Source organism: Nyctibius grandis, chromosome Z (assembly GCF_013368605.1).
Source record: "Nyctibius grandis isolate bNycGra1 chromosome Z, bNycGra1.pri, whole genome shotgun sequence".
Taxonomy (NCBI): domain Eukaryota; kingdom Metazoa; phylum Chordata; class Aves; order Nyctibiiformes; family Nyctibiidae; genus Nyctibius; species Nyctibius grandis.
Genome location: NC_090695.1, coordinates 83,867,035 through 83,894,172, shown reverse-complemented (window position 1 = coordinate 83,894,172; position 27,138 = coordinate 83,867,035). Strand labels below are relative to the sequence as shown.

General features: G+C 38.0%; 1 protein-coding gene across 1 annotated transcript in view; it reads left to right on the top strand.

Annotated features, from left to right (window-relative positions):
• The window catches only part of XRCC4 (X-ray repair cross complementing 4), a 182,216-nt gene that overhangs the window by 2,841 nt on the left and 152,237 nt on the right, over window positions 1–27,138 (top strand). Inside the window, exons 3-4 of the mRNA XM_068422815.1 lie at window positions 15,572–15,721; window positions 21,650–21,837. Of these exons, the coding sequence (XP_068278916.1) occupies window positions 15,583–15,721; window positions 21,650–21,837 (327 nt within the window). The 5' untranslated portion in view covers window positions 15,572–15,582. The remainder of the gene's footprint in view (window positions 1–15,571; window positions 15,722–21,649; window positions 21,838–27,138) is intronic.

The following is a 27,138-nucleotide window of genomic DNA, read 5'->3' as shown; positions in this document are numbered from 1 at the left end:
GAATCACAGAATCGACCAGGTTGGAAGAGACCTCAGGGATCATCGAGTCCAACCATTGCCCTGACACCACCATCTCAACTAGACCAGGGCACTAAGTGCCATGTCCAGTCTTTTCTTAAACACATCCAGAGAGGGTGACTCCACCACCTCCCTGGGCAGCCCCTTCCAATGCCTAATAACCCTTTCTGTAAAGAAGTTCTTCCTGATGTCCAACCTGAACCTCCCCTGGTGAAGCTTGAGGCTGTGTCCTCTTGTCCTATCGCTAGTTGCCCAGGAGAAGAGGCCAACTCCCACTTCACTACAACCTCCCTTCAGGTAGTTGTAGACTGCAATAAGGTCACCTCTGAGCCTCCTCTTCTCCAGGCTAAACACCCCCAGCTCCCTCAGCCGTTCCTCGTAGGTCAGACCCTCCAGACCCTTCACCAGCTTGGTCGCCCTCCTCTGGACTCGCTCCAACACCTCAACATCTTTCTTGAAGTGCGGGGCCCAGAACTGAACACAGTACTCAAGGTGCGGCCTCACCAGTGCCGAGTAGAGAGGGACGATCCCTTCCCTAGACCGGCTGGCTACACTATTCCTAATAGAGGCCAGGATGCCATTGGCCTTCTTGGCCACCTGGGCACACTGCTGGCTCATATCTCAAAATATATCAGAAGTTTAAGCAATTATATTGGTCTATATAGCAATATCCAACTAAGAAATAAAACCATGTGATGAGTACTGGTTTTCTGTGATGTTGTTTGTTTTTTTATAAAGGAGGTTTAATGGTATTGGCTTTGCTTCATAGTATATGTGTATTAAGAAATGTTTTAGTAGTGTGATTTGCCAGTGAAGAGGTTGCATACTGTTCAGTTGAGTGTTTAAGCAGTAGAGCATAGCAAGGAATTTGTTTATATAATGAAAGGTAAAATAGGTGGCTTAAGAGATTAAGCTTCTAGGTTGTTTTCAAATGCAGGAAGAATTATAATGAAACAATGTCAACTGCATGTGGGAGGCTAGGTGTTTAGCTTCTCTTGTGTCTCTTAGCTTTCATAAGAAGTAGGAGGCTTGGAGGAGACAGTTCAAAAATATCACAGGTGGGTGACTGACATGAGAGGTACATCTATATAAACAAGTTTTTGTGCATAACAAATGTGCATGTGTATATATGGGGTGAAAAAACATATGCAAATAACATATAAATGAAGGGTTTTTTTGAGATATGCTAGTTTGAATGATTGGCAAAAGCTGATAATGCTCTTTTTTGGCTTTTATGTCAATCCACTTCTGTTGTTCCTAGCATCTCCGACTACAAGCATGAATGCATGAAAACTTATTTACATAGTTGCTACAGCTACAGATTCGTTTAGCTCTCCCACTGGAATAAGGAGGCGGTGGAACATGAGGGGTATGCATTATTCAGGCAAACATGTAGTGAGTAGGTAGTGTTCTGTATGCTGGCAATGGTATTAGAACATGGCATTTTGTTTGCTAATACCGTTTTGCAAGAAAAGCTATCCACATTTAGGTGTAGCTCCTCTTTCTTTGTTTCCTGCCTCCCTCTGTTACCTGGCAAAAATGTGCGCTATATTCACTATAGTAGGATGAATCACCATAGCTGTAAAATGCTTGGAGGTTGCAGCTATTCTGAGCAAGAATGAATACACAGTCCTCAGCTTTCATGTCAGAGGTGCTTGGGAGGAGTTCTTTAACCTGGTATTGTAACCGTACGTTTTATAGAAACGTCCTGTGTCAGGTGATGTAGATAAGGAATGTTCATACTAACAATGGGAATTCCTATTACCTTAAAATTTCTATCAGTGTGATAAAGCTGTGAATTGTGTAGGCTGTTTTATGGGAGTTGACTAGAGCCTTGAATTACTGTGAGGAATGAATATACCAGCTATTATGCTATACTTGGTATGGGACACACAGATACTGAGTTTGTAGTCTGGGATGACTTCATTTGTTGGATCAGACGATAGTGGCTACGTTGTCCGGACTGCAGAGAGAAACCATTTGCCTGTTACTTTATATGCTCAACGTTTTTGACTGCTGTTACACAGAGTGTTTAGAATGATTTGCTATATGAACCTGTGGCATTGCAGGCACTTCAGGAATTGTTTTGCCATTGATAGTGAAATGAGCAGAATAGCAGCATCTTGAACGTACAATATGATTCTAATGTATCTGTCGGTGAAGTGCTTAAGAACTAAACCCTAGCGAGTTAGATTTTAAACACTATTATGGTATACAAAGGTGCATAAAGGATTTTAAAAATTGCCTCAGCATTGAAATTCCATTGATTTCAAGCTTTTATCTGGACTAAAACCTGTGCATCTAAGTCATTACAACTCGCAAAAGAAATCTTTTCCATTAAGTATTATTTAAAAAGGAAAAAAATTAAAAATAAAGTCATATACAACTGATTGTCTGATGCCAGGGTTACTGCACAACTAGTTGTAGAAATAAAATGGTGTCATGGCCTTGCTGTAGAAATAGTTATGCTCTATATGACACAGGGACACCAGCTCCTCTTCTGACATACACAATCCCAGCGTTGCTGCTGCTGGTGTCTTGTCTTGCCCAGCAAGTTTGCAAGAACACTGGATAGCTTACAGTGGTCTGTTTTGACCAATAAACTTCCATTTCAGTATGGGTGAGATCATTTAAAATGGTTTACTGTAGTGCGTGTTGGCTTCACCATATTGCACATTACATGCTTATGTACGTGCAATGAGCCTTACAGGGTCACTTGCTGTTTTGTCTCAATGCCTGTTTCTGATGTCCTTGTTATCTCTCTGTGCCACTTGAAGATGAGAAATGTTAATCCTTACCTCTTGTCACCTTGGGTTTAGCAGTAGGTGGAGAATGTTTTTAAGGGGTTATGTTAGAGCTCAGGAGCCCCAAATGAAAAAGCACCACACATCCTGGAAGAGTAGGTGGAATCGCCAGCAGTTTAGGGGGAGATTTTCAAGGTCTCAAACCATTATTTACGTCTTCAAGGTTAATAGCATGCAGCTGTGATTTCTTCACTGTTACCTTTTGCAAAAAGTGTAGTGCTTGCTGTTATTGTGGGGAAAACGCAAAATAATGTGCATAACATTTGAGTTATGATCTGGACTAACTTCACTAAATAACGAAGAATCCAATTTAGACAGCTATTGTAAAATACCATTAAATGGTTCATGAAATAAAAATTTTTGTGACAAAAGTAGGGTTTGCTCTAGTTCCATCCTTGGTCCCTCTGCTGACTTGAGCTGTGGCCCTTTCCTGGGTTAAGAAACAGTGTCCTTCACGTCATGCTGATTGGAATAAGGATGTCTTTGTGGATTTTAGACTTCCCCCACCTTCTTTGTGTCTGTACATGAGATGAAAAGGGTAGGGTGGCAAAAGTGTCCTGTCAGTTTGAAGATAGTGGAACTTAATATCAGATAATGTAATAATAATGCCGTCCAAGGTATGTCAAGATATAAAAGATTTACTGGATTATGTATGATACCATGTTGACACAAGCTAAGGCAAAATTTAGGAGAGGATTACTAAACAAATTACTGTTGTTTGCCAATCTAATACGGTGTAATCTGATCAACATAAAGAACATATCTTACAGGAAGAGTTCAAAGTTGAAAAAATTTTCATTATGTGTGTGCATAAGCAAGGGCCTCTGGTGTTACTGTCTTCTGAGGCATACTAGTAATTTCACAAAAAATTATTTGATTAAATAGTCCAAACTTCCAAAATTTGGAAAATTATTGGAATATTTCTGCATCTGCTTTGCAGACTTCTAGGTGAGTTTTGTGGGAAGAGGTGTCCTCCAACAGAGTAGACAGAGCAGAGATTGTAAAATAAATGGTAAAACAGGGAGACTGATATTATCTGATTTTAAGAGTGCGGAGACTGAGAACTGTTGTGTTCTTGATCTAGACATCAGCCAAATTGCTTGCTATCTTGGGATGGAAAAATTAATGCAATTAGAGGCAGAGTGAGGCTATATATCCTATCACAGGCTGCATTTGTTTTTAAAAATGATTCAGATTATTATGAAAGAGATTGTTTGTTTACAGGTCTACAAAAGGATCTCAGAGGCCACCCTTTTGAGCACAGTAGCTGGACAGGAAAGAGGGAGCCTGGGGCTTTCCAAATGCCGTCAGCTGTGTCAAGCTTATGGTGGAAACTCCACAAAAACCTGAGGAGAGATGTGTGTTGGCTGAGCCAATAACAGAAGCTTAGACAGTAGTTGGAGGCAGCAAACTGTATTGTGTGGGCTTATATTAAACTTCTCCAGCTGTGAAACTTAGCATGAATTTACAGAATACAGCACACAGTGGCCATAGGCATAACGGAGAATGGGCAGAAATGTTAATTTCAGTGAAAACTAGGCATTGCTATCACAGAGAGGATAATTATTTTTCAAGATAAAAGGCAAGGAACTAGCTGAAGCTTTCTTATGTGTGTCTTGGTAATAGACCTACTTGACTTATGTTTCATAATCTCCTGAAGGCAATATTAGAAGGTTGTGTGTTTTTTTTTTTTTTTTTCTCTGCCTTGGTCAGGGAATTATATAGATGAAAACTGTGCTTTATATTTTATAATCGTTCTTTAGTGTTGTCTGTTCCAGGGATTTGTTTTATTAACCTTGACCATCCTAAAAATAGATGCTTTTTCCTCCTCTTTAGATGATGAAGTAGAGGAGGAATTTTTTAGTATATACTGTTAATTCGATGTTCGTGTTGTGATTTTGGTGCTTGATGATGCAAAGCAAGTAAGTGTACTTGTAACATTGAAAGGGAAGAAAATGCAGTGCAGGTACTGTATCTAAAATTGTACTGAAACACTTTGTTGGAGCTGTGGAGAAATGACTCTTCTGCACAAAGGCCTGGGTTTTTTTTGTGCTCATGTACCTGCATTAGTTCAGAGTCATTGTATTTGTTCACTGTTTCATTTCAGATAGTGATGTGCAGTAGTGGTTCTGTTTAGCTCCTGCAACTGGGAACCAGAAAGCCCAGCAACATGAAGGTGGAGTGCAACCCAACACAAAGTAAAGCCTAAGCTTAACTGAAACTTAGTTTTTAAATATTTTTCCCTTTTGTTCCGTTTCAATTTCTGCCCCACCTTCCCCCCCCCATATTTTTTATGTCATCATTCTGTAAGAACTGATTTAATTTATCGAGGAAACCAGTGACTTACAGTCTTAAAACAATACTTTTGAGACCTCTACACCGATGCTCCACGTATTTGCCTTGTAATAATTTATACTTTAAGATCTCAAAACTGTGTCTAACTGGTGCAATATCAAAGCACTTCTCTGCTATATTCTACTAATGAGTTCTGAATTGCCCTCTCATGTCAAGTCCCAATGGCATTTTTCCACTGGTATGCCCCTGCTGTGTCCTCATATTAGTCTGCAGATTTCTTTTCACTCCAGTGCAAGATAGCATTCTTTAGTAGTCGTGGGGGAAAACTAATATTGAAAAGCTGGCTTCCTTAAGTAGACCCCCTGCTCGACATCAAGTGTCTTGGGTAAGGGTTTAATTTTTGAGAGTAGGGTTTGTTTGTGTGGGGTTTTTTGTGGTGTTTTTTTTGTTTTTTTTTTTACATAGCCCATAGTAAGAAAAAAAAATTGCTACAGGAAAGAGTCGGGAAAACTACTTAGAAAAGCAGTGAGCTGGTATGTCTTGAAAAGCTTTATGTTTTTATGTATAGAACTTAAGATGTAAAAAGTATAAGTGACTCTTGTGAAGCTCTTTACGTCCTCTTCTGTTTCTAAATGTGGTTTGTAGACGTAGTGCTGACTGAGGGCAAGCTAATAGATGTGTAAGTGATTGCTTAGGGTGTAGAGTCAGTGGCCACTGAATTTGCTATCTGAATTAGCTATGTCCTTATTTATTTTACCTATTTTTTAAAACAAAGCTGCTTGTTTGCTCAGAGGTTGGTGAGGTTGTGGGACTTGTTCACTGGGCCCCCTCCTTGCTAAAATACTGGCATGTCAGTCGTTCTTGCGTATGGTCTGGTGCTTTTCTCCTGTTTTGGTTTGTCCAATTTGCATTATCACGAAGCCGAAGCTAAAGTGGTGCCTTGCTTTTCTGTGGGTTTCTTGCCTCTTTTGAAGGTGCTATACCATGGGGCCCTGGCATCGTATAATCCTATGTTTATGTACCTGTTGTGTTACCTGATACGTTGGATCTCATGGCTTGGCATTCAAGGTAGATGGAAGAACCAAAGCTGAGCCTGTGCCCATCTGTGGAAACAGTTGAAATCGATGTTCAATATGGATGGGTATGGATGGATGTCTCTTTGCCTTATCGTCGAAGTCTTGTTTGCTCAGACTAATCCATCAAAAAAGTAGTTAATTTCCAATGCAAAGTGATAAACATGGCTGAATAAAGAGCCACAAAATTGAAATTTAAGTGCATTGAAAGTGAACATCCCAGATCATTGAAAATGTCTTGTGAATGTTTTTTCTGTGGGGTCCAGATGAAACAAAATGAATTACAATGTTTAAATTAATAAATTAAAGTAGTGTGAGCTCTTGGTTTTCAGAGAGATCAATGTTGCCTTTTCCAGTAGATAAATAGCAAATGGAAAGAAAAACATAATAAAACTTTTGTTAAGTGAAGACTGGGTAATGCAGGAGGTTTCTTCAAAGAAAATGCCTTAGGAAACTGTTTAGCAAGATAAAGCAATTTGGAGTCCAGGCCTATTTTTTATTATTAATTTGACAGGGATGTGAAATTAAAATAATCCATCTCTTTGAAAAGTCTTGAGTGTAGAGGTGGGAGGAGAGGAGGATATGTAAGCCTTCATATTTATACCTGCTCTTGTCCCACTGAAGTGGCTACATTTGGTGAAACTTGTTTTTCTAGGTTACTGGGCTCAATTTTTCAAAGCTCTTCACAGAAATTGCACATATAGAATTACATCCATCCATGTCTAGCTGACACTGATTTATTTGTTTCATTTATCCTTGTTTCAGATTTGTTACTCTTGCATATGGAGCTATTGTGGATTCAATAGTACTGAATTTATCTGACTTTATTTCAAATTAAAAAAAAAAAAGGCAGTCTGTTTAGTGGAATCCATTGCTCAGTGATGTTAAGTCAAACATTTACAGAAACATGTCAAACTGAGTGGGACTATAATAGGTCTATATGGGGACTAAAGAACAGAAAACAAAGGAAATCTGTAGGACAGATTTGTTTTGTGTTGAACATCCTGATCATACTTAATCCTAAAGAAGGCAGTGTTTTGGAAAACAGATGATACCTCAACCAGACTTCTATGTTATCCAAACATACATCAAAAAGACATATGTATCTTGGGTATTTTTGGATGGTGAAGGGTGGTTAGAACATGCTGGGGTTTTTTTTTTTTAATTCCTCAACTTTCCCATGCTCAAATGGATAATACTAAGTTACTGAAGGCTGCAGAGATGCTTTTGGAAATGTGACTAAGATACGAGGAATTCCTCAATCTTGGTTCTTGCTGATTGTATGTGGTATTATCTGTGGGCTCAAAAGTTCTGTCTGGCAGAATTGTACAAATTTGTTTCCTTTTTCTGTTTTTCTTTTTTTTATCTGCAAAATGTATAATTATTTTAATGCTGTCTTTTCAGAGAGATTTTGGGGAAATTGATATATATTTAGTTTGGGGATTTTTTTGTAGGTTTTTGGTTGTTTTGGTTTTTTTTTTGAGAAAGTGAATTAGCTTTGTTAATAAGTAGCCTAAGGTTGCAGTTTTCAAGGGAAGGCAAAACAGGTGTGGCTCCATGCCACCATTGCCTTTGGTAGGGCCTTGGAAAGCCAGGCTGACCTACTGCCAAAGTAGAGTTATAAAACACTTGTTGGGGCTTGCATGTCCCAGAGGCAACAAAGGTAGTGAGTCTCTGAGGCATGCCTGCTGACTTTCCATCCCAGATCTGCCCACTTGGAGCTGATCTGGTGGTTGTCTTTGATCCTTGCTCAGTTCTATACATGATCTTAGTACTGATGTTGCTAAAAAGTAACTTTTTCATCAGGAAATATTTCAGTTGTATGACTTAATTTTATGTTTTACAGGTTTATATCATTCAGTTAGTGTATCCCAATTTATCTAAGGGAACCTTAGGATTTTTCTGATACAGATTTTGGAAAGTGAGGATTTGACGGCATGCACACACTGAACTGTTTGTGTTGGGAAGAATTCACAGAAAAGGGTGAAAAAGAAAGGTTTGTCCCTTTTGGAAATCTATCCAGATACTCCATTACTTGCTAGTATATACTAGTATAATTGCCCAGTTGGGTGTTTATTTTAATATATGAAGGCCTTTTTCTTTTTTTAACCTTGTTATAGCTTAAACTGTCTCCTAATATAGATGCTTGTAAGTAAGCTTGGCAAGCCTGTATGCCTGAAGTTGGTAGTGGGTTAGGTCTGAGACTTCAAGAGGATGAAAGACACCAGGGTGGGCTTTGCCTCCAGGCTACAATTAAGATCAAAGCTTGTTAGTAAGATTCCTAGCATAAAGGTTGTTGACTGTCTGCTTCCTTCTGTTTCTCCTCATTTTTCAGCTGGTGACTGTAATAAATAAGTCTGACAAGGGTTGTTCCTTATCGTAGATTCCAGATCTTTTGTGGCAAATCTTGCATATCCTCTCGGCCCATGGAGTCTGCTTTTTTTTTGGACAGTTGCACAAAAAGTATGTGCATGTTTCCAATCCTTTTGTGGCTGCCACGAAACAGTGGGAAGCAAGCGACGCAAATGTTAGCCATGTGAGAGTCTTGCTTCTGCAGTTGGGTCCATGAGGACCAAATACTGATTGCAGCTGTCTTGAAGTCAGTCTCTTGATCAAATGTTGTCATGCAGGACTGAGTTTTTAAAATGAGCCATTCACCCGCCTGCACAAAGTTATAAAGCCATTCAGTCACTTCTTCATATCCAGTGCCAATTTTTGATTCATTTCCTTTATCTGCAAGACAAAGTTGCATTATTGACAAAATTGTGATGCTTGTGCTTTAAACATAGAACAAAGGTAAACAAAAGAATGACTAGATACAATTTAGGTTGCATGTAATATAAAAATGTGTTAGCCCCCTACATTTAATTAGGAAACAAAGCTCCTTGAAGATTTTTATCTTCTTTGGTCTTCAGATGTATCTTTAAGTTACAGCTGAAGGTTATTATTGGGTCTTTCTTCAGTGTCAAACAAACATTGTGGCCAAGGGAATGGGAGGCATATTGTGAAACGCGATAGGAAGGATGCTGTATTCTTTTCTTCATGTTTGTTGGACCAATCATGTTCTTCCAAAAAGAAAAGAAAAAAGAGGGAGTCCTTATTAGGTCAATAATAGATCTTAGATTAATTGAGTTACAGTTGAAGTTTTTGTCAGATATTTTAATGCTCTTCCTCTTGAAGTATTGAAGTTAATGGAATTTTAAATTAACATGAGAGAATATCAAGTCGTATGAAATGTATCTCTAGAAATATTCATAAATATAGACATTATCTTATTTCCTTCTGTTAGAAAATGTGGTAATAGCTAATTTTAATCTATAAAAGCATTCTGAGTTTTTCTTGGCTTGTTAAATCTCAAATAGTCCATTTATAAGTACATATAGCATCTCCTGAATAGTACCTGTTCTCTGAGTATAGGTTAACCATTCACTTTCTTCTCATTGTTAGATTCTGATTTGTAGTGTATGTTGTGGTCAAGCCAATGACAGGAGGGATCAAATTATGGACTTTAATAGCAGTGTGCTGTATGTGCTGGTCTTATATTCTGAACTCACTGTAGATAGCTCCCTATTTTTCTGAACAAGAAAGCACTTAAGTTAATTGCTCCATTAGAAGGACATAGTGGCTCTTTCTGATCTGTAAGTAGCCTTCCATGCATTGTTGCTGAAGTTTGGAACACCTGCAGCCGAAGCCATTCGAAAAAAGCCATTAGTCTGCATGGAAAAAAAATAAAGTGCTGAGGTTCAAAATATCAATGATGCTGTGTTGGAGCAGCCCAAAAGATTTGGCTTTTGGTCTATGCCTAGTGCTATCCAAAACAACATATAAAATTCTTTGTAAACCAGTTTTAAAAGTGTCTTGTTTATTCAGAAGCAACTGTGTACACTGTTTGTTCAGAGAGTAGACTCCAGTCAATTGCACACCAGCCAACAGCTGATTTCTCCTTTGAAAGAAACATTGCCTAATATAGACCATAGAAGCCAAAAACCAACGGGACAAAGTGCTAAAGATAAGCAGCTCAATCCTCAACTGTTCGAAGGACTCAATAAAGCCTCTGATTTACAGATTTGGGGTGGGACTCAACTGTTCCCACCTGCAAGCTTGTCTCGGATCCTTGGCTCTAACATGGTGAGGTGCTGGTGTGTGGTGTGACCTTCTGTGCCCTTAGGGAGAAAAACACTGGCTTTCTTATGGCCCTAATCAATCAGTTTCCCTGCAGCTTTTCTTTATCAAAATTAAGGGAGGAAGAAAGTACTGACTACTCTCATTTTATTGAGATGGTGAATGGAAAGAGCCTGCAGAGATGGCATTGCTGAATATTGAATGGCACTCGAAAGGTACTCCTCTGGTCTAATAGACTCAGAGGTGCTTTATGGATTGCTGTAGTGAGGGTCCGATTTCAGTTATTTAGTTTGTTGGATAGCTATGAAAATAGTCTGATTTTATGCAATGATTTTTTTTATAAGCTTCAGCAGCAGGTGGACTGTTAAACAGTGAGAGTGCCAAAATTCAGGTGGCTGTTTTAAACATTTTGAGCATTAATTGAGTTTTTACATGTGTCCCTACCTTTCCACCCAAAGATGTGAAACTAGCTCTTAGAGTTTCAACTCTCCCATCATACTTTATATTCTTTCATAATGAAATTATGGCTTGGTGGAGATGGGGATGATAGTAGAATCTTAAAAATCAACCAGCTTCTACTCGCTTGTGTGACCAGTTCTGTGGAAGTTCAGGTCCCAGGCTGACATGTATTTTTCAGACCCCTTTGTCAGTACATCTGCAGTTATTTTGTTCTGGCTGAGTGTCTGGCCCAGAGTACTTAAAACAGCTGAGACTCTTTATGCTTCTGTGGTAGGTGTAGTGTTAATGGATTACTTGAGACAATAGCCACAACAGAGAAATAGTTTGTCATTCACTTAAAAATTTACTAATAACGTTTCTAGTGGGACTGCTTTTTTGAATGTATAAAGGTAGATTCTTAGACAAGCACATGCCCGACTGTTGGCTGGAATTTTGCATGTGTGGTGGTTAGAACAATGAATTATCCCATTGAATAACTGGCCTTTTAAAGCACTATTTAGGTATTAGATTGAAATGTACATATTTTTTTCACTTTTAGAATCTACAGCTAGGGTTTGGGAGATAATGATGTCAACAGTAACAATGGGAAACCTAACTTGTTGCAGCCTTGATGCTACAGTTACTCTCCAATTTGCGTATATATGACATCTTCTCCTGTGGAAATGTCATACTACACTAAAGTCTACACTAAAGAAGTGTAGATTCAGTCAAATTTCTTGGAGACATATTATCAACCTTCTTCATTCCTGGAGAGAACACCCATTGGTAGCCAAACCGAAATATTTATAAGGTGGGTTTTTTTTTTTTTTGAGTTATAATTTGGGGAAGGGGAGCTGGAGAATCTGCTTTGGCAAATACGCTCTTCGTGTGCCCGTCAGACTTTGACAGTGCAGAGTGTTTGCCCCACCAACAAAAGCCCTGGGGCAGAAACTCCAGTAGGAACACGATCACCTTCTACGCACAAGTACTTGGTCTGTGAAGAGTCATGTATGCTTGGCATGTTGAGAGCTGATGGGGTGATGAGAGAATAAACAGGCAGGTGACTTGAGATGTGTTAGTTATAAGAGGGGTGTTTTAGTTTACTTCAGTTCTTGAAGTATAGAGCAATAGATCTTTTAAAGATGTTGAACAAAGATATTTGTGAATCCTGTGAACACAGAGCTAACTTCAGGTGTTCAGTAGGATGTCCAATTTCCTCCCTCTGAAACTTTTATTTTGGAAATATACTGGTGTACATATGTTATTAAGTTTTGCCTTCAGAGTGGATGAGATGCATACACTCACCTTATGGCAGATTAATAAGGAATACACTCTGATTTAGTTTCTGTATTTTTTCTTTCAGTACTGGTAATTGCTAGTTGCTAAATAGTTAGCTACTTCCTTTGCTATTTTTTTTTGCTGTTTTCATGCTTTAGCTGTGTGTGGTTTATCCATTTACTCGACACTACACTAAACTCTGTGGAACAGTTGTGTTGACGGGAGATTTGTGGAAGAGGGGTTTGGGGTTTTGTTTTTTTGTTTTTTTAACAGGTTTTTAAAGGCAGTAAGTTACAATATTTTTGTTTGCAGTGATGTTTGTATATGCTGTGTAGGTCAGACTAATTTTCATGAAGAAGGCTTATTCTTCTTGAAGAGAAGTACATAATAGCCATTATATACACCCAAGAATCCTTAAGCTTTTGCTGATGGGTTGGAACAGTTGAGTGCTTGGAGATCTCAAGCAAGGCTGAACTCTGCTTTGTGAGGCAGTTTCTAAACGTCGTAATAGCTAATACTCCTCTCAAAAGGTCAGTGAGCACGATGGAGGAGATAAAAGCTAGGAGAAAAGGTATTTTCGTTTTATGCTCTCTTGTGAAATTGTTCAAATATGCACAATAAATTGTGGAAAAGCGTGACAACTGTATTTTTAATTTTATTATGAAATACAGAGCATTCTTCTGTGTTGTATCTCCTCGGTGTGTTTGTTCTTATTGGGGTTGTGTTTTACCACAGGTATACAAATTGTATGGAAGCTTTCTCAGCTCTGCTAACAGGCTTATCCCTTACACTGGCATCTGACCTCTTAAGAATGATGTCTAAACAGACTATTCATTTTTAGCTGTTCCGCATCACTTGAATGAAGTACGAATGTGTGAAGATGGATGCATGGGAAGCACAGTATTGTATCAGATTAATTTCATATCAGGCCTTAGAGACCTTATTAGGGCATCTTTAAATAAAAAAATTTCCTTTCCTGTGTTACTCTCGACATCACTTTTTCTGACTGAGGACTGACACTTCATTATCTTCATATAAATAGAAAATCCAGCTCTTGCTTTACTTTGTTATGAACAATCTACATTAAAAAGAAAGCTTCTTGTGCAGGTGGTTTGCACTGAATGCTGTTCTGCTTTGTGATAAGAATCAAATGCAGCAAGCAAAAACTTCTGATTGAACTATATATATGCATCAATACCTCGTATGCTGTCTGCCTGGGTTGCGTGCAACTATTTTACAATCTTTAAGTAAAAAAGAATAAAGTCTTTTTAAAAACATTGTCATTCAGAGAAGGACTTTAATGAAAATATTTCATAAGAGACTCTGTATTTTGTCCAGAACAAGCAAAAAGCAAACAGGAATCTGGCATGCAAAGGAGAATATGTGCCTATGTGCTTAAACATACTACACGCATTACTTGTGCTTGGTGTCCTGTGCTCTTATTGACCCATGTTCAGGCAGTTAGTGCGCTGCAAATCTTTAAAATTACTTTAGTTCTATAATCACTAAGTGCAAAGGCCTTGTTCCAGGCCTCCATGCCCCAAAAATTTCATTTTCTCTTCTTGCTTACAGGTGCACGGGCATACTGTAGAGTCTCGGAAATGGCCAGTTGCTTGGTGATGGAAATAGAAGAAGTTTTTTTTGTACTCAAACTAATTTTTCAATGTTGCTTTTAAGTAACTTTTTAGTTTCTGGAGCATTTTCTGTGAATAGAAACGCGGAGTACGATGTCTGTAATAGGTATAAGCACTGGTGGTTTATGGATGTAAGTAGTAATGTCATGCCTCTTACTGTTGGTGAGAATTTATGATGCTTAGCTATATATGTACATGATTTATCTCCTTCTAGTCCTATCACAGCTTTTGAAACTCTTCAGAAAAATATTCTAAGCAGGGAAATGTTATGGTGCTTGTGTGTACTTAAGCTTTAAGCTGGAAAAATAAAGTTAGTGCTTTGAGTATTTAGTGAAGAAAATGTGATGGGTAGTCAGGAATGCTGGAAGTGCCTAGTGGCAAGTTTTAGCCAAAGTTTAGCCTGGAATTAGTAGCAGGCAATTTACGTGCTGTTCCTGTTACTGTTTAGAAATGCTGTTTGTTAGTGCAGGGTGATCTGTATTGTGGTTTAATTAGCCATCAGAAGTAGTTAATGTGTTATTTCATTAACCTTATTGATATCTATAGTGAATGTTTGTATTATTGACAATGCAGCTGTTGTCTAGCTGTTAATGCAGCTTTATGCTTGAAAAACAAGTCTTACATTCATATATTTTGCTGCTTTTGAATACTGTGCGCAGTCTGGACAAGGGAAGGGCATTTTCAAGTGTTGTTGGGTGCGGTGTTGAGCAAAGATCAGACACAGTGCAGTCAACGGCAGTTAAAACTGTTCCTCTTAACCTGAAATGCCAACTTTTGGGGAGGCCAGTGGTAGTTAAATCTGTATCTAGATTTGTCTCTCAATGTCCGTGAGCAAAGGATGAGCTTCCCTCTACTACCGCTTGAAGAGAGTCCCCTCAGGGCCTGAACTGAGCCTGATTGTCACTACTTATTGCTACACTTTAGATGGAAAACTTGATGGAGCTTTTAATACCTAACCTGTCCAAGCATGATTGTACTCAGTCCATGTAGTTTAAATACCTCGGTTGTGTTTTTCCTGCTTTTATGAATACATGTTATTTTTAGTGTGTGAGTGAAGATGTAGCCCTTTTTCATTCACTTTATTCTTTTTTAAAAAAAAAAAATAAAAATTAAAGCCCCAAACAATTCAACACCCCAAAGCAAACTCTTCAGGTACTGGACAACGTGAAGCATTCCTAACGAAAATACTTTATGTCAATGTAAACTTCAGATTTGGCTGTTTCTTCATTATTCTGTGGAGCAAATTGCCAAATACAGTTTTAAGGTTCTTGAGTACCATAAGGATTCATTATTGTCAGATTAGACTATGTATAAATACATGAGATTCTTTAGAAGGTCTTATGTCAAGTGCAGATTGCCAAGTTGCTTTGATATTGAGCAAAAAATTCACTATAGCATCATAAATTTTGTTCTCTGCAGCATCCAGTTTTTTAAATAATTCTTTGGTTGCTGGCATCCACTACAACCTCTGCTTTGCAGTGAAGCTTATTAGCATGTTTTCACATGTCAGTCTTCCAGATGAATATTGATTATTTTGAACTATATTCCATGTGCTGTATGTTGGGTGATAGTGGACAGTAAGTTAAAGACATAGCCATGGGGAAGTGCGTGTGTATTGTAATTTTCTGTTTCCTCAGCTTCGTGACACTTTAGTTTTTTAATTTGTGACTATTCAAATATATTTGGTTGCTGGCACTGTTCTTTTAAACCTTACTTATTGCAATCCAGTTTTCTGTTTGGAAATATCATCAGTTCTCCGAAAAAATGAATTTGTGGAGGAAAGTAAAATAAAATTCTAAGTATGCTTATATTTGTATTATTTTTTTTTCCAAAGCTAGTTATGTAAAACTGCCTAACACCTCTGGAAGATAAACCATTATATAACAAGATTATCTTACTTCCTAAACAGGTGTCCGGAAAATGGAGAAGACTTTGAAGAGAATTCATCCAGTTTCTGATCCAGAAGCAACGTATTTTCTCCAAGTATCATGGGAAAAAGATTTGGGCATTGGCTTTGGTATAATACTTAGTGATGGTCAGTGTGCATGGACTGGGACAGGTAATAATGGAAAGAAAAAAAATGTTTTAAATTATTACTGTTCTTTATTATTATTTTCAAACACTTTCTAAACTGTGACCCACAACTTCCATCAAAAACTTCTTATGCGCATTACCCTCAGTGATGGAGGAAGTGGGTTTCATGATCTTCAGGGATGTGTTCAGAGATCTTTTAAATCTGGAAATACTGCGTGTCAAACCTAATACAAATTCATTTAGCATGTGGCTAGGCAATGTTTTGTTCTTTCTCAAGAATATAATTTCTTGCAGTGATATTGGAGTACCACCTATGTGTCTTCTCCAGATCCTTGAACAAATGTGCCATGCAAGTTCCATTTGCAAATTATAGTTCATGAAGCATTTAGGTGCACGTTTTTTAAATGGTTTCATAAAATCTTAATAATTAAATGTGGCTGTATTTGGTACCCAGATGAATTTTTGAGAAGGAGAAGGAACAAGAAAATATTTTTTTTTCCTGGCACAAGTTATCAGAAGAAAAAAAAAAAATAGCCTGTGGGACTTTTTTTCTCTGCTCAGAAACCTGAATAAGAGGATGGTTCTCTTAATATATGCATGTTTCTCTCATTCACACCTAGCGAAAGAAGGAAAGATTTGTGTGTTCCTTTAGAAATGTGTCAAATAATTGATCAAAAGCCCGTCTCTCAGTAGCAAAAATATTTCAAAGGGAGGAAAGAATAATATCTTTTACAGTGTATTGTAGGTAAAAACATTTTCCTGACTCTTTTTCTGAATTATAAGAATAAATGTCCATGTAGTTCCTTTTTTCTTTCTCCCTGCCCAGTGGATGTTGTTTCTCCCTAGTTCCTACATAAGCCAAGCTTTCAAATAGGCCTGATATATTAAAAAAACAGTGCTTTGTGTATATATATACACATATATACAAACTATGTGTATGTGTGTGTGTATATATAATTCCTGTGTATAAAAAGAAGCTTAATCATTCATTAACCTTCTTTTGAATACAGTTTTCACCTTTTTTTCTTTCAGACGTAGGAAACGAGACTAACTTAAAATATGTCTACATATGTATTAAATCTGCTCTTCCATATTCCTTTTAACATTTCAAACACACTATTGTTTAGGAGTTCCTGCACAAGACTAATACATATATTCCAATGCTGGTTCCCTGTAGTCTGGTATGAACGGTTTTTCTTTCTTGATTTGACAATAGGATAGTCAAACTATATATTTTCGAAATAACAAAAAGGGTGTTAACATTGATAAATACTTAACTAACTGAGCATACTAGTTTTTCTGTTTAAAAGCTTTTCTGGTTGTTCTTATGTAACTTAAAAAACCCTGCTTAAAACTAACAAAAAGCTGAATCTTTAAATCTGTTGTTTTTCTAAGTAAAAGCTATGTTACTGTAACTGGAAGTGTATAGAAAAAATATGTAAACACAGTTCTCATTTTGTTAACTTCCTGCATCTGGCAGAATGGTTGGCTGATCATTTCCCAAAACAGAGGACCAGTGAAAGCAAGATGACCTCACTCTATTAAAAGGAAAGAAAGAAACCCACAGCAGTTTAGCATGAGCACTGGGTACTCATCCAGAGGAGAGCGCTTCTATTTCTTCTGCAAGCATCTGATCCATTTTTAAGGAATTCCTGTTGAATTTGTAATCCTTTGAATAATTTCATTAGGAGTTGAAGTTCTCATGCATGAGGCTTTCCCACTGCACAGATCTGTATTTTCATACACTCAATGTTGGTTTTCATCACTTTTTCTAAGTTATTACGTCACGTTTGAGACTGCTTAGGTTCTAAATTCAAAACCTCCAAGGAGGGAAAACAGTGGTCAGAAAATTCTTGCTATGGGAAAACCCTTTTTGGTTTCTCATGCTGTGGATTATTTCGCTTGGCAAGACCTACCAGGAAGTGAATGAGAGTTGCTGATGGAGTTGTCTTTTATGTTTTTTGTACATTTAAAGTGATGGTGCAAAGTGTTAGGAGTCCTATTTAAGGAGGGAAAAAGAAAAAAAAAAAAGTAAATCCTGGGCGGGGAGGAGAAGCACACAAATATGCAATATGATCTAATGTATTCACTTGGTATTGGGTTAAGAAAATACAGATATATGGATTTTTACATTTCATGTTTCTCTAATGATTCATCAGTTCTCTGAGTTTTATAAGATAAAGGAACATACAGCATGTAGAGGCACCACAGGAGAAAAAAAACCCCACAGTGCTCTATTACAGTATATTAGTATCTTTGTTTTTTTAACTTTTTATTTTCATTAAAAGTTTATCTAATTTTTCTCAGTGTTGAAATCATTGTTCTAGAAAAACACTGATTTTTTGCAAGTATTTCTGACTTCCTTTTTTTCTACTCCTCTTTGCCTCATACCTCACGAGATTCCACATTTCTGTCTGTACTGTTTTGGGGGACTTGAAGGGATTGCTGGCGTGTTAGATTTCTTTCTCTACTCTGTCTAGTGTCCTGTACGAGAAATAAGCTAGGTAATGAGGAAATGATTGGCTGTAGCTTACAATAAATAGAAATGTTTTGATGGTAAATTTCTTGTCTTTCTTTCTCACTCAACTATTGCTATTTGTACTGGATTGTTAACTCTTCAAGATGAGTGTCGACAAGCACCTTAGCCCCAGTTGTTCACTGACTTGTAGGCGTAGCTTTTTTCCTGACAGTAGTTCCACTGTATCATTCTTTATATGAACATTAAAAGTGCTGCTTTCAATTTTAAAAAAACAAGACGCAGCTGGCAATTGTTGAAGTCTTAAGCCTTTCTGTTAACATCCGTTTCATCCTTAAAATAAGTTTTAAAATATCTTGGAAAATACTTCTAGTACTTCATAGGAGATACTTAGATGTGTTCAGTTACGTTGGGGCTGAGGACTGAACACTTGGCTTACAATGAGGCAGGGAAGAACTGATGGCATGTTTAACAGCTAGTGTAAGTTTACAGCCTCCAGCTTTGCAGAACTGTCTGTAATGGTACCAAGTTCTGTGCTGAAATTCACAGAATCACAGAATCAATCAGGTTGGAAGAGCCCTCTGGGATCATAGAGTCTAACCATTGCGCTGACACCGCCATGTCAACTAGATCATGGCATTAACCACAGAACCGCAGAATGTTAGGGATTGGAAGGGACCTCGAAAGATCATCTAGTCCAATCTCCCTGCCGGAGCAGGATTGCCTAGACCATATCACACAGGAACGCGTCCAGGCGGGTTTTGAATGTCTCCAGAGAAGGAGACTCCACAACCTCTCTGGGCAGCCTGTTCCAGTGTTCGGTCACCCTCACCGTAAAGAAAAAAGTGCCATGTCCAGGCTTTTCTTAAACCCCTCCAGAGATGGTGACTCCACCATCTCCCTGGGCAGCCCCTTCCAATGGCTAGTGACCCTTTCTGAGAAGAAATGCTTCTTACTGTCTAACCTGAACCTCCCCTGGCGAAGCTTGAGGCTGTGTCCTCTTGTCCTATCGCTAGTTGCCTGGGAGAAGAGGCCAACTCCCACTCAGCTACAACCTCCCTTCAGGTAGTTGTAGACTGCAATAAGGTCACCTCTGAGCCTCCTCTTCTCCAGGCTAAACACCCCCAGCTCCCTCAGACGTTCCTCGTAGGTCAGACCTTCCAGACCCTTCACCAGCTTGGTCGCCCTCCTCTGGACTCGTTCCAACACCTCAACATCTTTTTTGAAATGTGGAGCAGTTCATACCTGTCAATCTTAATGCCTGAGGATTGATGCACAACTGACTTTGACTTAGCAGTTGCTTGCTTGTAGGACTTTTCCTGTTTGCATGCTGGCTTTGCTCTTGTTCATGTCGCCATGTGCCAGCTGCAGATATGTCTGGCGCATAGGTAAGGAGGCAGTGATGCAGCATTGCAGCTAAATAGGGTGGGTTTGCACTCGAGAGTCATCTTTGTAGGACTAGTACTATGTGTGGCCCTCTGTCTTAGCCTCTTTCTCTTCATGTATTAGGAAAAGGTTTTGCATATTAGAAAAAAGATGGTTGTGACGTCCATGCAGTGAAAAAAGGGTTCTGTTGCACCTTTATCCATTTCTCTGTGTCCTGTGTTCACTTTCATAAAGATTTTTTAAACCTCAGTTTACTGAAGAGGGCCGCTGCTTATTTTTTGCTCTGTTTAGATTTGTCTTGTTGGCTTCTAGGAATAAATTTGAAAAGTGTAACATGTTCTTCAAATGATGATACTAAAATATAAATGTTTTGAATCTTTGGTTTATTAGGTGTCTCAGAGTATTTCATTGCCCTAAAGCTCATCACTATTAGTCTGTATACAACAACATTTATGTGTGATTGCCTATCGCATCTGCTGTAATGGACAGCAGAATAGTTTCCATTTTGGGAGATGTGCTTTTACAAAGAGCATACATCTTGAGTTTACAGATCTGTAGGACACACAATTATAATATGCCACACTTCTCCCTGGCCTATTTTTTTCCAACCCCATCCATTTTTTTTTCTTTCTCTGTAATATAGATAACACAACTTAAAATGTAAGGATAAAAGCATCTTTTCCAATCTAGGAATACTGGTTATGAAGTTATTTTTTTTCTGGTTTATTCTAATGCATGCTCCACAGCACTCCTATATTCTTTTTAATACATACTGTCATTCTGCAATTTCTGACATCTGCTGAATGTTTGTGTGGTGACATTGGCGTGCTCGCTCTCGCCACCTGCATCTCCTTTTTCACCTAGCTGTTCGCCTGTGTCTAATAAACACAGTAATAAAGTGGGGTGTTAGTGACTGACCTGCCTTATCAGATTTTGCAGACTTATGGTAATAACTTAAGTTAATTAGCAAGGTAGTATTTCTTTTTTGTGTGCAAAAATAGTTTATGTATTTGTGAATAGATGACCTAACTGATTATTGTGACCTGCTACTTCAAAAAAGAAAGCATAAAAACCCCAAGAAAAAAAATAACAACCCCCCTCTCAGTTAAGTCTAAGATCAGTAAAGTCTCCATGTTTCTGCATTTTGAAATGTGTAGAGAGGAGGACTACAAAAGCTAATACTTATGAACAAGGAGGAACTGGGTGGGTGAGTCAAAGCTGGGGCAGCCTTTGGCTGCAGTGACTGTTGAGTTGGTGGAGTTCAGGATTGTGAGAGGAGGGAACAGAGTAAAAAGCAGGATAAAAAACTTAGATTTCAAGAGAACAGGCTTTGACCTCTTCCAGGTTCTCTTTAAAAGAATCCCATGTGATACAGCTCTGGAGAGAAGAAGGGTCCAGGAGAGATGGTTAACTTTTCAAGGATCACCTCTTCCAAGCTCAGAAATGGTTCACCTCACTGGACCAGGAAATCAAGCAAAGGTGGCAGGAGGCCTACATGGATGAACAAGGAGCTCCTGGCTGAACTCAGACATTAAAAGGAAGTGTATGAGAGGTGGAAGCCAGGGGAAGGTGACCAGGGAGGTGTATAGAGATGATGACCAATCATGCAGGGATGGGGTTAGGAAAGCCAGAGCCCACCTAGAGTAGCATCTGGCAAGGAATGTGAAGGGCAACCAGGACTTCTGTCGGCTAATCAGCAGCAAAAAGAAGATGAGGGAAAATTTGGGCCTGCTGCAGAATGGGGTAGGAGGGCTAGTGACATGGAAAAGGCTGAGGTACTACTACTCAGTGCTGCCTTTGCCTGAGCCTTCGCTGGTTAAGATTTGCCTTTAGAAATCCCAAGCCCCTCAGATCAGTGGGAAAGTCAGAAGCAAAGGAGACTTACCCTTGGAGGAGGATCAGGTTAGAGAATATCTTAGGAAACTGGATGTACACATGTCCATGGCATGTTGATATATGTCAAGGAAAGAATAGTCTCCTAATATTTGCCTGTCCCTTAAGGTGTCTGAGTGTGTGTCTGTATGTATATATAAATATATATACATGTTCACACACACGAGTATTTACTTCTCACATGTTTCTTTCTGATAGTGTCGGAAGCTGAAATTTCTAGGGAGGCTGCTGACATGGAAATGAATAGAGAAAAGTATGTCGAAGAACTGAAGAAAGCATTGATAGCTGGAGAAGAATCAACTGGCAAATATAACTTTGCTATTTCAAGAGATGAAGAAAATATGGAGTGTGACTTCTCCTATGAAAGAAATCTGAAAGATGGCTCTGTAAGTATAGTTAAATGTTTAAATTTGACTGTTAAACTATGAGAAGGACCTTTTTGGTATGTTTTTGTATTTTATTAGGCTCTTTAAAATCAAATAGACCTGTGATACATATTTCAGATTGAATGAATGTTGTGAACTCTGCCATGGGCCAAACTAGAAACAAGTTTGTGGTTTCCTATCAAAACTTGGTATCAATAGAACTATTTCTGTGTTACTTTCTTAAATGCTGCTGAATAAGAGTATTACTTCTCTAAGTTTTGGATTAGTGTAGTGATAGGATGAGAGGCAATGGGGTTAAATAGAAAGAGGGTAGAATTATATTAGATATTAGGAAGAAATTCTTTGCTGTGAGGCTGCCCCAGGTTGCCCAGAGAAGCTGTGGCTGCCCCCTCCCTGGCAGTGTTCAAGGCCAGGCTGGATGGGGCTTGGAGCAACCTGGTCTAGTGGAAGGTGTCCCTGCCTGTGTCAGGGGGGTTGGAACTGGATGATCTTTAAGGTCCCTTCCAACCCAAACCAGTCTGTGGTTCTGTCATTTGTTTTTTGGCTTTTTTAAGCAGAGTATGCCTAAATGTTGGAGCTGCAGTTTAGGATTAAGATGATATGTTCTATAAACCCTAACTTTGTTTTTAATTCCTAACTTGGGAAGTATGCTTCCCTTTTGAAATTCCAACCCCCAGTGCGTTTCTGCTTTGCTTGTTTCTTCTCTCTCTGTACTCACCTAAATAAGGAAACATACTAAAATTTAAGTAAGATTATTTTCAAATGCTAAAACATACTTTCAAAATGAGCTTTTCTATTACTTAAAATATTTTGGAAGCTAACACTAAAATTGTTTCCTGCTTGGAAATGCATTAAATTACAACTGGGAATGTGGTTCCATGTTGGTTTCTTGGTTGCAAAGGAGAGGACCATCTTAAAGCAAGAAAGAAACCAGTATAATCTGTATCTGTAGACAACTTTTAGTTGTTTCAGGTTGTGGTTTGGAGTAAAAGCTTTTCTGGGGAAGAAGCAAATTTAAGGTAGTCATCCTTGCTTGCACTCTTTTTTTTTTTTTTTCCTCTAAAAATTAATGCTCTGCCTTTTCCAAGGTTTGTCACAGCTTCAGTTGTGCTAGGATAGCAGTTGGGCTGACTGACTGCTCAGGCACATTAGTGAAATAATTTGGATTTAAAAAGCACTGATTGAAAATTGCGCCGATCAGGGCACAGTTCTGCAATCAGCTTCACTAGCATTATTGAGGGGACGAAGATTGTGGGGAGAGAATGGAGACAAGATTGCAGACAGAGAAGAGCAGGATGTCTTTGGCCAGATCTTTTTTTTTTTTTTTCCTGGGGAAAAATATCTAGCATGGAGTTGTGTCTGGGCGTAAAGTGTCTAGGGATTGTCCTACCTGGTTTATTTTAAAAGATTTCTGCTTCAGACTATTGGGACATGCTTCACTTCTCATTTGGTTAATTTTGGCAGGTATCACCTTCTAAGAAACTAGCAGAGATGTCTGACTTGTAACAAAAAAAACAAACCAAAGAAGCTACCTTCTCTGGGATGTGTTAGTTGGAAGCAGAGGGTGGGAATACATTTTTTCCTCTGAATTGGAAATAAGCAAAGAATGCGATATAGATATTGGTCACAAAACTGAAATGGGAGTATGTGTATATTTCGTGTATGTGTATTTCTTAGATGAGATGAGGAAAAATTCACTTTAAAGAGGAGGGGCATTGAGATTACCTAATCAGTAGCAGCTCACTTACTACGTGCTTGTGATCAGAGTCTTGGCTTTATTTTAGTAAGCAGAGAAAGAGAGATTCAGTGGAATGAAGTTCACCTTCTTAAGAGTACTTCATTATAGGCCTTTTTCCTTGTGCAATATAGGAAATTTCAGCACAATTTGGCTGAGGTGCCAAAAGTCAGGTGATGTAAGTCTTCCAGTCTGCATTATCAATATTTCTGTGTATTTACCCTAGGCCTTATGGGCTCTATACCCCCTTCACAGAATCACAGAATCAACCAGGTTGGAAGAGACCTCTGGAATCATCGAGTCCAACCGTTGCCCTGACACCACCCTGGCAAGTAGACCATGGCACTAAGTGCCATGTCCAGTCTTTTTTAAACCCCTCCAGAGATGGTGACTCCACCACCTTCCTGACACTTCTTGTGAGCACACTGAGCTGAGTGCTGTTCACAAAGGGTCTAGGTCAAAAGTACTATATTATAGTAGGATTACAAGGTTAGGACCAAATTTTACTTAGAAAATAAGAGCAGTAATTTTGAGAATCCTGTTTTCTTCTCTGTGTCACACATAATATATTCTAAATACCAGACAGATTAAATACATAATATTTTTTTTATTAAGGGAAAATATCCTCATATATATGGACCCACCTAATATAGGTTTCCATAAATTAAGGCTTATGAGAAATTTAATTCATATGAAAATATCTTTATGTCAGTTTGGGAAAATAATAATCTGGCCAAAGAAATTAAAATACAAAGTGTCCTGATTGCTATGCATGCTTTTAGCTTTGGGTATCAAAAGAGTGTTTTTATAAAATATGTCATTTTTTGGGTGAAAATACATCCTTTCCTCCTGTACTAAACTAATGCCTACAAATAAAATTGACAAAGCCTTTGTCAGAATTACAAATAGCTTTGAGGTGTGAAATAGAATATGTTTGAAACATTTTGCTAATTCTCTGTGGAAGCATTCATGATGTGTATCTTTCATGATCAGATTAGGAAATTAATCTTCCTGGGCTCTGTATATTCAGAGGGCTGAGATTCAGCTAAATGTATATTTACTGCAGAGGAAGCCTGGAGAAACTACTCTGCAACTTAAACATGACTTAAATTCAGTGTTTATCTATTATCCATTGTTATTTTTCTTACTGGGTATTTGTCTTTACGTCTTTCGTTTAGTTGTTACGAGTATTTTCTCCTTCTCTTTTCATATTTCAGCAACTGTATGTATACACAAGTTACAATCTTCCCAGTCTTGGGAAGAGAGTTGTGGGGCTGGGGGGGAACGGGACGATGATGGCGATGTGTGTGTGGAGAGAGGGGAGCTTTTGGTTAAACTGTACTGCATTTCTTTTGTTAGATGTGCTACCTGCAGTCAAACTGAGAGGTACAGTTAGTCTTTGTGTTTTTGTTTAAAAATGTGGACATAGAGGAGCAGTCACTTACAATTTTGACAGTAGTGCACACAATATTAGTTTCAAGTTCCCTACTTCTCCTCTCCTACCCCATTATGTAATTAATCATCATTGTGAGAAAAGTCCCTGAAGTTATCAGGAATAATCAGAAGATTACTATTCTTAAACCTATGTTTTTATCATTTGATATATAACAAAAAGAGAGATTACAGAAAAGTATACATGAAGATGTGGTTGGTTGTGTGTTTGAATAATGAATATTTGCTTAGTCTTAATGCCGTTAACAGTTTTTAGTTTAAAAACCCCAAAACTTCTGAAATGCGTTGTTATACTTTGTGAGCTATAAAGTGCTTATCAATTCATGCAGCTATCTGTTATTGTAAATTTTTTCATCCAATGAGTACACAGATGCATAAGAATAAGTTTTGTACTCTTGGCAAATCAATATGCCTTTTGTTAGAAGTATATGCATGCTTGTATACACAAATTTGATTATTTTAATTAATTTTAATGAAAACAACCTACAGCAAGATCTTGGTCACCAACAGTCACCTATGCCCATCTCAGCCAGTAATTTCCAGTGCAGTGCTCTGCCACAGTTCTCCATCCGGTCTGGATAAATCAGTAATTCCTATCAAAAATGAAGAGTAGATTTTTTACAAAATAATTTGCTTTTTTTTTTCTTCTGAATGCGTCATAGATCCACTTGAGTTATGTCCTGGGCCCTTATTTACAAATGATATCTACACAGTCTATAAATAATTGCTCGCTGAAAAGTCTGTGAGGTTTAGGTATGTGGTGGGCATACCCCAGCTGGAACGGCATGTTAAAAGCATCTTAAAGAATTTACAGTGGTAAATTCTTGCAGCTTGTAAGACAAATTGCTTCTTATCCTGTCTCCTGGTTAATAAAAATCATTTTTATTTTTAGATACCATAGTTTTAATGAGTGATCTCAAGTAACATTCTTGATGCATTTATAATTCAGAGTAGTTAATAATATGGTATTTACTAATTTTTGTCACTTTAATTCACAAAGAAAATGTGACTGAGAAAGCAGAAAAGGAGTGATAAACTACAACCCATTTTTTTTGTATATCGCATCCATGTGGGAGAAGTGTACTGCTACATCTGTGTACGCCACCATGGTGTATCTGTTGATCCTTGTTTCTTGCAAATATCTGTACATACTCTGTACATGATTAGTGTGCATCATATATAGACTAGGAACTTAGTAAACAGATCTAATTTGTCATAAATAAAAAAAGCTTTCATATGGTAGTGCGTCAGAAGTCAGTGTTTAAAATTTGAAGCCTTAAAAAGCAGTGTTTACAGTGTTACAGATCAGTAATTGAATCATTATTGTCTGATATGAAATAAAGTTAGCTATGTCACTAGTGTCACTTGATTTTTTTTTATTTATGAGCATAATTTTCAGCTTGGTAATTACCAATGTTGAAATACTATATGCATATAATATTATTTGTAGACACATATGTAATTTTCAGGGGCTTAGTGAATGTATAAAACTGAAATACTCTGTTTTGAATGGTCTGTTTTTCTGAGATATTTTTTTTTTGTTGTGCACTTGCATATTTGCTTTCCAGTCTTCTGGTAGAGAATATCTGTAGGTGATTTTGGACGAGTGACTGGTAATAATCAGTTGATGATAATAAAAGCATTAGCTACTGAATTTTTGTTTCCATAAGTGTACTGAAGTCTGGTATTTGAAATAATTTTTACCTTCTTTGGAGCAGCTTGCTAGACATCTGCTTCCCTAAAATATAATTATGTGCCAAAACTGTATTGGGTGGTCTACAGGAATGCAAATAAAAATAATGGAGCGATGTTAAGCAAAGGAAAATGTAGGTGTAGTATTGGGAAATGTTTTCTGACATTGAAATTTGTTTTACTGATGAAGTGTTTGCCAGAGGAAGTGGTAGCAACCCCATTGCATCAGTCACTTAGACTGGACAAAGGAATGGAAAATGCACTGTAAGCAACTGTCCTGCATCAGCAGTATAGTACGTTAGATGACTTAATAGGTGTTCCCCTTCCCCAAAACCTGTGAATCCCTGCTTGCCTGCCCAGAGTACTGTGTATGTGAGCTCCATTGGTCTGTGCTGCAATGAATGTCTTCACTAAGGAACTTG